The sequence below is a fragment of the Nelumbo nucifera genome, chromosome 1 (genome assembly GCF_055504915.1).
Source record: "Nelumbo nucifera cultivar China Antique chromosome 1, China Antique-T2T, whole genome shotgun sequence".
NCBI classification, from domain to species: domain Eukaryota; kingdom Viridiplantae; phylum Streptophyta; class Magnoliopsida; order Proteales; family Nelumbonaceae; genus Nelumbo; species Nelumbo nucifera.
In genome coordinates this window covers 129019542-129032793 of record NC_142649.1, presented here as the reverse complement: position 1 = coordinate 129032793, position 13252 = coordinate 129019542, and the positions used below count along the sequence as shown (strand labels likewise).

Here is a 13252-nt window from a genome sequence, read left to right as displayed (position 1 = left end):
CTTCCTTTGTATATATCCCATGCATGCCAATAGAATAGAATCGATCCAATGAGAAAAGTGTGGGCATTAATTGGGCAAAAGCTTTCAAGGGAGGTAGTTGGTGATGGTCAATCCCGCGGGTGACCCATTTAATACTATCGTTGCTACATATCAATCAATAACGACATCCACACTCACCACCTACCAATTGATTTGCCTGTCACAATGGCGTATATATACTTGCTTTGGCTTCTCTCTCTGCATTTATTTTCTCTCCTCTCCCTTCTACTCACTTATCACCTCTCTCCTTCCCTCAAACCCCGGTAAAGATAAAGATTATACTGGGGGTGTCAAATTGGAATGATTTCTCTTCTTGGTTGTCATGCACTTGTAGCCAACCTACTTTTTCTGTCATTAATTCATTATGCAACAGTAAACCTAATCAAATCAAAATGCCTTCAATATATAATACAAGGTAGACAAGCAGCTATCTTTATACGCCCCTACATAACTCCTAACTTCCCCACGATATTAAATCCTCTTGGTAGGATAACGACTGGCAAGCGCCGATCGACCTCCTTTTTCATTCAACAGAGCTGCAATCAGGTCTATATAAAGGAATGCATGTGCTCATACACCATTGTCACACCAGCTCAGTCCGAGAGGCCTTAGCTTTTTTAGGCAGTATTGGTGTGTGCTCAGAAGATTTAAAAAATGACAATGGTGAAGGTGATAGTGGTGGTGGTAATGATGATATCTATATTATTTTCGATGCCCAAATGTCTACAAGCTATCAATATTGGCCAATTGAGACATTTGATAAATCGAAAAAACATGACTTGTATCTTGGTTTTCGGTGATTCGAGCGTCGATCCTGGAAATAACAACTTTCTGGCCACCACCTTGAAGAGCAATTTCCCTCCCTATGGGAAGGATTTCTTTGATTCTCGGCCTACCGGAAGGTTTTGCAATGGAAGACTTGCCACAGATTTCATTGGTATGTATTGTGTATATCATATCCTTTTTTTTTCTTTTATTTTACTTTATTCTTGCATGTTTTGTCTTCAATGGGCATACTATGCAAACTGGCACTCAAGATTGATTCACCAATGTTGTGTTTGGCTTCACAGAATCATAATTCCAGAGAAACAAAACTCTTCAAGCTCATTGTTTGCGGTGGAAATTTCTTTTGCATCGGTTCCCGTGCATGAAAGTGCAAATAGGATGAGTATAAATTCTCGTTTATTATGATTTGTTTGTGAGAAGTACCTAAAGTGGAAGTAAAATGAAGTGCTCCCCATGCTGTCTCTCTATACCATATAAAGTGGATATTTGTTTTGGTTTAATGCATGCCATAAAAGTTAAGTTTCATTATATAATATTAATTATCTTCATATAACACATGCCCTTTTACTAGTGAAATTAAGAAAAGGGAAAATTCTTTATCAGTTTGCAATACCTTAAACTTTTAAATTGTGTCTAATAGGTCCCTGCCGTTAGTTGACTGTTAGTCAACATTGTCATGTGACATCAGGTGCACATTAAATAATTTCAAAATAATAAGATTGTCCTTTATGATATTTTTTTGATAATTTTACCCAATTTGTCCAAGTGTTAAAAGAAGGAAAGGGGAAGAAGGATTATGAAATTGGACACAGATCAATTGAAGCTCTTGCTCTCCGGACATGCAAAAGACGACTATAGGAACTCAACATTAATGAAGGCGACGATTCTCCACCACAATCACCACATATGAAGCGCTACCATTTCAAACTGCCTAGCTCTTGAATTGATTTATGTGGAAATGGCAAATAAAAAAAATTAGATGACATTTGAAGGGTATTTCTGTCATTTCACTTATCAATTAACGTCTATTAACAAATAGGGACTTATTAGACACAATTTGAAGGTTTAGGGTAATGTAAAGACACATTTTGAAGTTCAGGGACTGACTTGACACAACCCCTAAAGTACAAGATATTGATGAGGAATTTTACCTTAAGAAAATGAAGATATGCATAGAGTTATTTGGGATACAAAATAACTATATGCATATAATTCAGGTAAAGGTGATGCAAAAATTTTTCATCAATTTTTAGGATACAAAATTTGTATTTGGTTCAAATTCGTACTGCAATAAATAGAGCCACAAGAACTTCCTCTCAACTTTATGTTTCTCTCTTATTTTCTATAAAATCAAAAACATCCTAAGGATGATGGGGTGGTTTGTGCTGGAATATATAATTAATAATATAAAACATTTATAAAGTTCTTCCAATTGACCTATTTTCTCAACACCTACCAGCCAATTACAAAGATTCCCACATTCAAGATTTATAAACCTACTTTAATTTCTTGTAGCCAGTATTCTCGTGTCTTCCATCGTAAGAGTGGGAGAATTGTTTCCATTTAACAAAATAAGAACAATTTCCAATACTTCTTTAAGGTCTATTTGTTTGTAATGCAAATTTTACACCTGATTCAAATTTGCATCCATTTTTTACTATATTTGATACAAAATTTGCATCAACTTCCTACATTTTATCTCATATAAAGTGGGTATCACATTATTTTTCTTCCTATAGTATTTCTCTTAAATAAGTAGCATTACTCTTCCTTCATGTCAAAGGAATCACATCATTTTACTTTATATTTTATTTCTAAAAAACAAATAAGACACAACAAAAACCAAATAAGACAGTCAAATTAAATATGAAGCAAAAGTAAACTAGAATTTATACTCAAACCCATTTGCACTCTAGCTCATACATTTACACCAGTGCAAATGAAATTTACACGGTAAACAAACTAATTAAGGAAAATAATGGATGCCAATTGCCATGTTATGAATAAAGGGTATGAAAAAGTGATTGATGATCATCTTATGTAATTCCTCTTTTGCAGCTGAGGCATTAGGTCATACAAAGATAATTTCAGGCTTTCTGGACCGGCATTTGACTCAAGAAAACCTTTTACATGGAGTCAGTTTTGCATCGGCTGGTTCTGGTTACGATTATCTCACAGCCAACTTCTCGGTATGTAATCCCCCACTTTCTACCTCTCATGCAGAGCCATGGTGTGTCAATGACTCCTTGGCCCCAATTGGGTCAATGGGTGATGAATACATAGCACTGGGTCACGCCATCTACATAATGTCATCCTTTGACACTGAATCATCATCTAAAAAAGTGATGATTCATCAGCATATGCACTATTTAACACTTAGCTGCATTTGCCATTCTTTATTTTAAGGATTTATCTCTCTTTTGCTATTAAAATGTCCTATGAACATTGAGTTTTTAACTGTAAAAAAACGTCAAATACAGCCTTAGAGGTGCAACTCGAGTCCAAAAAAGTGTTTGTCTTTCATTAGCTCTAAACAGACAAAATTTTTGGCTATGTTTGATTTGAAGGAAAAGGTAGGGAAATGAAGGAAAGCATATGAGGGAAACCCACATTTGGCATTCCTTATTTCCCTCCCATGAAATGTTGAGGGCTATTTCTCTGTAACCAGATATAGCCCAAGTATAAGTTGTAACAATTAGGGGTGTCAATTGGATTGGATTTGGTCCAATCTGATCCAGTCCAATGTGAGTCCATTATAAATGGATCAGGTCCAATCCAATCTAATGAATGTTTTGGACTAATTTGGACCGATACAATTCAATGTCTGGACCATCCAATCTGTTCAACTTCATTTTAATTTAGTTTCAACCCACCCGGTCTATTGACGCATATATTCTTATCATATATCAATGGATCAGATATTGGCTTAATCCAACCCAATCCAATATAAATTTGTTACAAATGGACTAGGTTCAGTCTAATCTAATAAATATTTTGGACCGAATTAGTTCAATCCAATATGTCTTGTTGATCCATTCAATCTATCCAAATTGATTTTAAACTGGACGAGGTTCCATCCAAAACCGCTCCATTGACACCCTTAGTAACAATGCAACCTGCGTCCCTAAAATGTTGAGGGCTCCATAATGAATCGAACTTCTGTGCCTTTTAGTTGGGACTAAAGTAAATACCTCCTAAATTTACAACATGGTTATATGGGCCAATGGGCCAAGTCATGTCTCTTCTAATATCGTAATGTGTAAGGGACTAAGGGGCGTTTGAATACGACTGAACTTAAGAATTTATTGCTTTCCCTAAGTCAAGTCATTAAGGAGGTTGTATGGTCTTTAATTTTTATTTCTTTGAAGCCAACCGTGGTCTCCTTAATGGATGAAAATGAAATTAGATTTATTAATTTGACTTTGAGTATTTTATTATTTAATTATGTTATCCATTAAAAATAAAAGATAAGTCTGTAATTTCAGCCACTTCAGCTTTAAATGAATGCTCCCCCCCTTTCTCTCTCATTCCAAACCCCATTTAGGCCTTCAACCAGCAGGAAACTTCACTAGTCATATATAATTAGAACTAAGGCCATGTTTATTTGGGCAGGATCACACCATTAAGCACTTATTCGTATTTGGGAAATAAGTCCGAAATAAGTGTTTATTTTTTAAACCTAAATTTCCAGTTTTTTTAAGTGTTCATATAATAAGCACTTATTCATATTTGTTCTCCTAGAATTGTCCTCAGTAAATTTTTAGAATACCAATTATACCCTTCACTAGTCATAAAATTACTTTTACAAAAGCACTTTTATAAAAATACTTTTAGGAAATAACTTTTACGAAAGCACATTTATAAAAGTACTTTTATATGAAAACATTTTTACAAAAACACTTTTATGAAAGTACTTTTATATGAAAACACTTTTACAAAAGTACTTTTATATGAACACACTTTTATGAAAGTACTTTTACGAAAGCACTTTTATAAAAATACTTTTATGGAAATATTTTTATAAAAGTACTTTTATGGAAGTATTTCTATAAAAGCACTTTTGTAAAAATATTTTTATAAAAGCACTTCTATCAAAGTACTTTTATTCATTTGCTTTGGATTGAGTATTTTGAAAATTTGAAAGAAAATAAAGGACAAAAGAGTCACAATGCCTTGGAGAAAAATACCACCAAAATATGAAATAAGTGCTTATTTTTTAAAATAAGAACTTGAAAAAACTGGGTGCCAAATGCAAATAAATTTATTCAATAAGCACTTATTTTTAACATAAACATTCCCAAACATAGCCTAAGTCATATAGCTAGACATAATTGCCACTGAGTACCAAGGCATTGTGACTTAGAAACAATCCTCTCTCTCTCTATATATATAAAATAATTAATTAATTATATCGTTGGCTGATCTGGTTCGAACCTGAACCATGCAAATCGTGTACTCTTATAAACACAATTAATTGTTTCTTTGCAAACCACATGCTCAACAATTCATTATCTTTCATTTCATATTTGATGTGGCAGAATGTGTTGTCGTTCTCAAGGCAAATAAAATATTTTATGCATTACAAGCTACATCTTGGAAGGTTGGTTGGAGAGAAGAAAGCAGAAGAAATCATTCAACATGCAATCTATATATTGAGTATGGGCACGAATGACTTCGTTCAGAATTACTTCTTGGAACCAACTCGCCCAAAGCAATATAGTTTGGAAGGATACCTGAATTACCTTGCCACATGCATTACTAATGACATTAAGGTTGCTCTCATTCTTTGTTATCTCCTTTTTCTTTCTTTTCTTTCAAGGCTGATTTGAAGAAACAACCTAAGGCTATGTTTGGTTTGATAAAAAATAAGGGGGCATAAAAAGTTAATGGAGGTTCTCAGATTTTTTATCAAATTAAATATTGCATGATGGTATAACTGTATAAGAGGTATGTGAGATTGAGGCTCTATTTGAAAAGAATATAAATACAAATATGCATACTGCAAATACATATAAAATACAAGGTTTTACACTCTATATATTTATATTTATATTTTATTCTTCCCAAATTGAGCCTGAATAAAAAAAGGGACAAAAACAAAGGTTTCTTTCTTGTATAAAAAGCTTCAAATGAAAATTAAACAAGATAACTAGGCCTAAGCCACAAAAAAAGGCTTGAGATAAAAGCCAATCAAGTGACTTAATTGATGATACCCACCTTTGTCTCTATATATGTTATTCACCAAACATTACTTCTTTAGATTTTATCTTTGGCTCCTTATATTTAGGACGCAAGTGTTTTTAAAGTTTTACCAAAGGGCATGCAATCAGTTTGAGAAAAAAACTCAAACGTTTAATATAATGCTGGTTAAGTGTCCATCTATCTATAGCGTATTTTAAAGGACACTTGCAATAAAAAAAAAAAAAATTAAGGCTCAATTTGGAAGGGGTACAAATATAAATATGTATACAAGGTTTTTGCACTCTACATATTTGTATTTGTATTCTTTTCAAGGCTCAGTTTGGAAGGAGTACAAATAAAAATATGTATAACACAAATACATACAAAATAATACAAAATAGAAGTTTTTACACTACAAATTTGTATTTGTATTCCTTCCAAACTGAGCCTAAGGCTGTATTTGGTTATAATGCAAAATCATTTGCACTGATGCAGATCATGGTAGTGAAAATGATTTCAGTGCAAATTATGATTTGCTTTTAGTTCAAAATTTACCTTATTTTGTTTGATTACAATTAGACCTGTTCATGGGCTGGGCCGGGCCGGGCTCGGGCCGGGCTTTTACTGTGTATTAACAAATATTTTTAAGGCCCGAGCCCGAGCCCGGCCCGACCATCGGGCCTACAATTTGGGCCCAAGCCCAGCCCTCATAAAAAGCCCGAAGCCCGAGCCTGGGCCCGGGCCCGAAATTTAGCCTATATTATTATTATTATTATTAATGTTGAAGCAGCTGAATAAAGAGAGAGATAGATTGAAATTATAAAGAAAAGAATAATATATATATATATATATATTAAATTATAAATATATATTTTAATAAATATTATATTATTTATATATTTTATATAATATATAAAATACATATTATATATTTTATAAAATATATAATATTGAGTCGGGCCGGGCTGAGCTCGGGCCGGGCTTTTTTGACAAATCCCGAGCCCGGCCCGAAACACAGTCGGGCTTACTGTGTTAAGCCCGAGGTCAGGCCCGCGGGCCTAATTATATGACCAAGCCCGGCTGGGGTGCGGGCCGGGCCGGGCCGGGCCGTCGGGCTACCTGGCCCATGAACAGGTCTAATTACAATACAGGTGAAATAAATTAAGACCTGAAACAGAATAAAATAAAACTTAAAATAAAATTAAACCAGGATTTGCATTCTTTTCATTTGCACTCCCATGCATTTATACTAGTGCAAATAAAATTGCACTGCAACCAAAAACAGCCTTAATGAGCAAAACTTTTTCCTAGATATCTGTGATATCCAACAAGTAGCGATAAGATAGCTCCAAAATGACTATTTAGTAAAACCTTTACAAACCTTATATAAGCTTCCCTGACTTTCCCTTCCCTTCCCTACCTTTTCCTTCAAACCAAACATAGCATTAAGAGCCCATTACACCAATGGCTGAAACTTGAGCCGGATTAGCTCAAACCCAACCCAAAAGAAGTCTAGTTGAAGTTTGGGTTAGGTCAGGAATGAAAAGTATGAATCTAACTTAATATTTATATCTATAAATATTATTCAAACATGCATTAATGTGATTACTTATATAATTCATATGTAAGCAAGTGTTTATGTATGTTATGTATATTAAGGGTGCAATTTGGGCAAAGGTCGGGATTTTGTTAAAATATTAATAGACCCTACTGCCACTGTTCCCAAATATAAGGTGAAGTTAAAATTTGTTAGGTTGGGGTAAGTGAAGATTTCCCATCTTTAAATTGGGTAACTGACTTGCACCGGTAAGTATGTCAAGAATTTTAAATTTTTGTTTTTTTTTGGTAAAAGGAAAATCTTTTATTAAAGGAGATCAAGAATTTGAGGTTTAAATGCAATTTTTCCCTAAAGCATGATGATGACTATGTCCTTAAAACTGAATTGACCTAAACACTTCAACAAAACAGTAAAATTTGAAAAAAAAAGGATTAACCCAAACCCAACCCGAGCCCAGCCTAATAGCACTCAAGCCAAAAAAACGTCATGGTTCAAATTGGGTTTTAGCTGAGCGCAACCTGATCTAACCCGGTCCAATTTGCACCCCTAATTACACCTATAACTGCTTGTTTATATAATGACCGAGTGACGATAGAATGAGTGTGCTCAACTGAGCAAACCACAAACACTCTTATTACTCAGGCTTGAATATTGAGGCAACAAAAAATTGTCTAGCAGCCAAGGCTTGAAGGGATATATGCCCATTTGATGGTAACTCTTGATTGAAGCAGATTGGGACATTTTTGCATCATTTTGCTTCTCAATGCTTCTTACTATATAAAACGGATGCCCCACTTCTTCAATGCATGTAGAAAAAGCCATACAAATATAAAACAAACCCATGGTTTTTCTGGACTATGCCAGATAAGGCTTGGCTGTGATAATGTTTCAGTGGGCCTGGAAGATCAGCCCATTACAGCCCATAGAGCTTGCACTTGTGAATGATCTCTCCCTAGTCCCTATCTGCGATTCAAATTCAATCTAGCCCCCTCCTTTTCTCATCAACTTTCCATAATACTGACTCTTGTTTAAATGGCAGACATTGCACAGGCTAGGTGCCATGCAGTTTGTCCTTGTGGGGGTCCCTCCACTGGGATGTATGCCACTTGTCAAGACATTAACGGGTACAACAGGCTGTGCCGATAGTTACAACAAAGCATCCTTCTCATTCAATTCCAAGGTAAGAAACTTACTGACTGACATAGGGACGTCGCTTGGGGTGAAGACTGCATATGTAGATACCTATGCTATCTTTGAGCGCACCATGAGCAACCCAACAAGATATGGTGAGTATACATTCAATTTGGATTAGAAATCATCAGCTTGTAACATCTTGTGCATTTTAATTATATTCCTTGAAGAATGATGTTGGTTTATGTTCATGAATTGGAGTAGGCTTCACTGAGACTTCCAAAGGGTGCTGTGGGTCGGGGACGATTGAAGTTGGTGAGACATGTAGAGGAATGAGCACATGTAAGGATCCAAGCAAATATATCTTCTGGGATTCTGTTCATCCCACAGAGCACATGTATAGAATTATAGCCAACGAAGCTCTCAGAACCGTCAGCCAAAAGATCCTGGCCTAAGTGTGGTAGTAGAAAGACTCATATATTTATATTGTTTCTTCTCATTCCCTTTTATATATGTCTGTACTTGGCCATTGTGGCTATTCATCAAAAATAAAAGCAAGCCCATCTCCTGGAATTTAAGTATTCTACATGCTTCCATTCCCTCTTGTTTTACCCTTGAAAGCAATTTTTTAAGAGATTCAAAAGAAAGTTTTAATATATTCATGTCTTTTTTGGTAATTTTATTATTAATTAGTAAATATGTATGTGCATTTGCATGTGACAGTATCTCCAATACAAAACTACTTATAATTTATAATTTATGGACATTTTTTAAACATTTATAAGTGAGCAGTTTCTTAACTGTTATAAGTGTACATTTTTTGAATAGTTTAAGTGGGTAGTTTATTAATTATTATAAGTGGGCAGTTTTTGGAGTGAGAGTAAAAGATATATATATATATACCATTTTTTATGCCCGTTGTATGTTGCTTAGATAAAGAATAAAAATGTTTAATAAAAAGTCAAGAAAATGAGACAATTCACTCTTTTATTAGTAGTATAGATATATAACACCTCATTTGAGAAATGTTTAACTAAATATTTGAAAAAAAAAAAAACAATTTAGGCCGTTTTAAAACTTTGTATACACGATACATTACCATGAGTGTAGGGTAAAAGAATAATTGCAATGAATATTTTTTATTTAAAAAGACCAATGAAGAATTATGTGAAATAACATGTCATATATATATTAACTGTGACTTGAAATAATACAAGGCGAGTCCGGGTGTTAAGTCTCTGTAAGTAGAGAGCTCTTTAATGACAATCGGGATCTACCCACACCTAACCATAAGACATTACAGCTGTACAGTGGAACATCTCCTATCGATGATAACATACAGGGATATTCTCAATGTCTGGATAGAGTTTTTAATGGTGGTTGTAGTCCTAATTGTCTGTATTGCTATTTCTGCTTGAATGAATTTATATATCTATATTTATATAATCTATAAAGGGGATACTTGATTTAATTCCTGTGCACGTCATACAAGTTAAATCACATATTTACTATCTTCATAATTATATATTGGTTTCATTTTTACGTCCACACGTGCAATTAACACTAGTAACTCCTAAAGTTGTATGGGGCAAAGGGATAAATCAAGCCCGTGTGGTGTGTTTTTCCATGCAGTTTTTTCGCCTGTTTATAAGTTGGATAGACCCGTGCCGTGGTCTTTTTCTGTTTGGTTTGTAAGAAATCTAACCACCAGAAGTCGGTGAGTTGAAGAGACATAAGAAACCTATTTTATTGCGCGAAAAGACATAAAAAATATGCACGGAAAGACATCAGTAGTTAAACTAGTTTCAAACTGCTCAAATCTTCATATAAAAGCTTAATGCATCTTTTGACTGTCAGATCTTCTCAAAAAGACTTGTCAAACGACCCCCAGTATTGTAATATGTAAACAATTACCCACATAGTAGCTGAGAAAGGTATCTATGAATCTAGTGAGGCTCTTGGATGGCCTCCGTTTTGGTTGGCTCATGCATTAGGTCATGGATAAGTGTACTCCTGCATTTGGTGGTATTAAATTTGGATTGGTTGATCTCTTTTCTTTGTTTTAGTGTTGGTCTAGTCCAGGTCGAGTTCAAATCTCCACCCTATAAGGGAGCCACCCCACAATGTCCCATAGTACTATCCCCGCCGTGTATTGGGAACTATCATAGTACTATCATCGTATATGATACTATCATCAGGAGATATTCCCAATATATGGCAGAGATGTGCTGTGGGACATTGTGGGGCGGAGATGTGAACTCGTCTGGATTGTGTCATAATTATTGTGATGGATGTTTTTGTTTGAATATATTTTTTTAAATAAAAAATGTATAATGTATAATGTATAAGATATGATATGTCAAAAACTTGTGATGAATCAGCCAATATCATAAATGTGTTAATCAATATGTGGTATTAATCAAAATTCATGTGAATTTTTTATCATGTCTTCCCAACATCATAGTTTTTCCAAATTGTTTAAATTACATAAATAGACGTCATATGTATATAACATTAGCGTGGTTCATTTGTAATTGGTTATGGAACTCAGTTCATACACGTGTGCTCTCATTATATCCTTGTTAATTTTGCACTTGCATGTAACTATATATTTTGGGTTGGATTATGATGCTAGGGAAATGTTGTTAGGGTATTTAAAAAGAGATATAGTATTAGTTTGAATAATAAATCTATCTATATCTACATATTAAAACGGAATGTGTCAAGCTGGCACTTTCCTATTTTATGGTTTTTTCTCAAAGTCATTTATTTTTTTTTGAATTTCTTAATTTAAAAATTGAACAAAATAACTCAAGTAGTGCCCAATCACCAATGTTTTAAAACTAACCGGGAAACTGGAACCGCTTTAGCCACAGGTTTTTGGGTTAGTGGTTCAACTGCTCAGTTCAAACAAACAATCCATTCTAATTAAAAAATAAAAATAATAAAAATAAAAAATGATCAAAAACCGTTGTTTGGGTTGACAGTTCGACCACCCAAGTCAATGGGTTGTTCGCTAAGTCTACAGTTTTTAGCCAAGATACAGGTTAAGGGCCAAGATATAAGTCAGTGGGTCGTTGACTAAGTCAATAGTTTTTGGCCAAGATACAGGTTAAGGGTCAATTATGGGCTAAACGGTCCAACCATCCGAGTCAATGACGGTTTGAAAACCAAACCAATCACCTTTAAGGCTTTTACCACTCCTCATTATCTCTCTCTCTCTCTCTCTCTCTCTCTTTCTCTCTCTCTCTCTCTTTCTCTCCCCACTATTTCCCATTAACTCTTTTAATAATATCTCCTCATTAATTATGCCATTAACTATCTTCTTTAATAACTAATGCCACTAATTCTCTCTCATCTCCATTACTCCATTAAATTTCACAAAATTCATTAATTTTATCCATATTTATATCCATTTCAATTTAATTATAGTTTTATATATATATTAGATATATTTACATTAAATTGTAATTATTAGTAAATATTAATTATATTGAAATTGAGATATTTAATGATATATTGTTGTGCTAAATAACCTACTTCCATTTAAAATTATAAATCCATTTATGTTCCAATTTAAAAATAATAAAAATTAATTAGCCATAATAAAAATAATTTAGTAAGTTACTTAAATAAAATAAAAAATAAATATTAATTATTGTTATTGATAAAAATATTTTTATTAATATAAAAAGAATTTAATTAATAAAATAAATATGATAAATTAAAAAAAATATCAATTAAAATTACTATAAAACTAATACAAAATTATCTAATAATTATTAGTTTTATAATTAGTTTTTACTAATTTAAAACCATCTTAAGTTCTACTAAAAAATAAAAACGTAATATAGTTAATTAAATTTCATACGGAATTTAGTTTTAATAAAAAAATAATATACTTAAATTAAATTAAATTTTTATTAATTTCAAAAATAAATGTAAAAATATCAATTTTAAATATAGTTTGACTATTTTAAAATCAATTTAAAAATAAAAGAATTAGAAAAACATTATTGGGTGTTTCAAAAATCCTATTAAACTCCTAGTGTTTTGACCTTAACAAATACTTCCCCTATTGTTTTGAAAAAAAAGTGCAAATACATTCCTTTAGTCATCATTCCAAAAAAATGTTGATTTAATGCATTAGTTTTACTTCACTTCACCCCCTTTGCCCTACTTTGTCCAAGAAGAGTAAAGAGAATTATTTTTTGAATGTTGTGTGGCAAAATGAATTAGTTGAGGGTAAAGGTGAAATTTTAAATTATGTATGATAATGCATTAACAATGATAAGGGTATTTTGGTAGCTTCAATGTCTTTATTATTGACAAGCCAAGGGAAAGGAAGTATTTGCACTTTTTTTTTCAAAATTATTGGGGAGGCCATTGTTAGGGTAAAAACACAAAGGTGGTTTATAGAATTACTATTTAGATGTTTTTTTATAATTTTATCTTAAAATAATACAAAAATAATAATAAACCAATAAAAATTAATAAAAAAATGTTAAAGGTACAAACAAATACAAATTTATCTAGAGAATAGACAATTGGCCACTA

General features: G+C 33.0%; 1 protein-coding gene across 2 annotated transcripts; it reads left to right on the top strand.

The window, feature by feature from the left end:
* Positions 1-483: 483 nt before the first annotated feature.
* LOC104613168 (GDSL esterase/lipase At5g45950-like) lies at positions 484-9263 on the top strand. 2 transcript variants are annotated; one of them, XM_088894210.1, is made up of 6 exons: positions 934-976; positions 1110-1207; positions 2884-3014; positions 5364-5597; positions 8604-8850; positions 8960-9263. In XM_088894210.1, exons 2-6 carry the CDS (start codon positions 1204-1206, stop codon positions 9148-9150), a joined length of 807 nt encoding a protein of 268 aa, XP_088750336.1. In that variant the 5' UTR covers positions 934-976; positions 1110-1203; the 3' UTR covers positions 9151-9263. The 2 variants fall into 2 exon arrangements, with proteins under 2 accessions (XP_010279185.1, XP_088750336.1); XM_010280883.3 differs by lacking the exon at positions 1110-1207 and having other exon boundaries at positions 484-976.
* Positions 9264-13252: the final 3989 nt, after the last annotated feature.

Excerpts from the sequence above, each read along its gene's own strand:
- LOC104613168 (XM_010280883.3), top strand. The coding sequence starts at position 694 with ATGACAATGGTGAAGGTGATAGTGGTGGTGGTAATGATGATATCTATA. Across the intron at positions 3,015-5,363 it reads ATCTCACAGCCAACTTCTCG|AATGTGTTGTCGTTCTCAAG; the intron begins GTATGTAATCCC and ends TTGATGTGGCAG. Across the intron at positions 8,851-8,959 it reads GAGCAACCCAACAAGATATG|GCTTCACTGAGACTTCCAAA; the intron begins GTGAGTATACAT and ends GAATTGGAGTAG.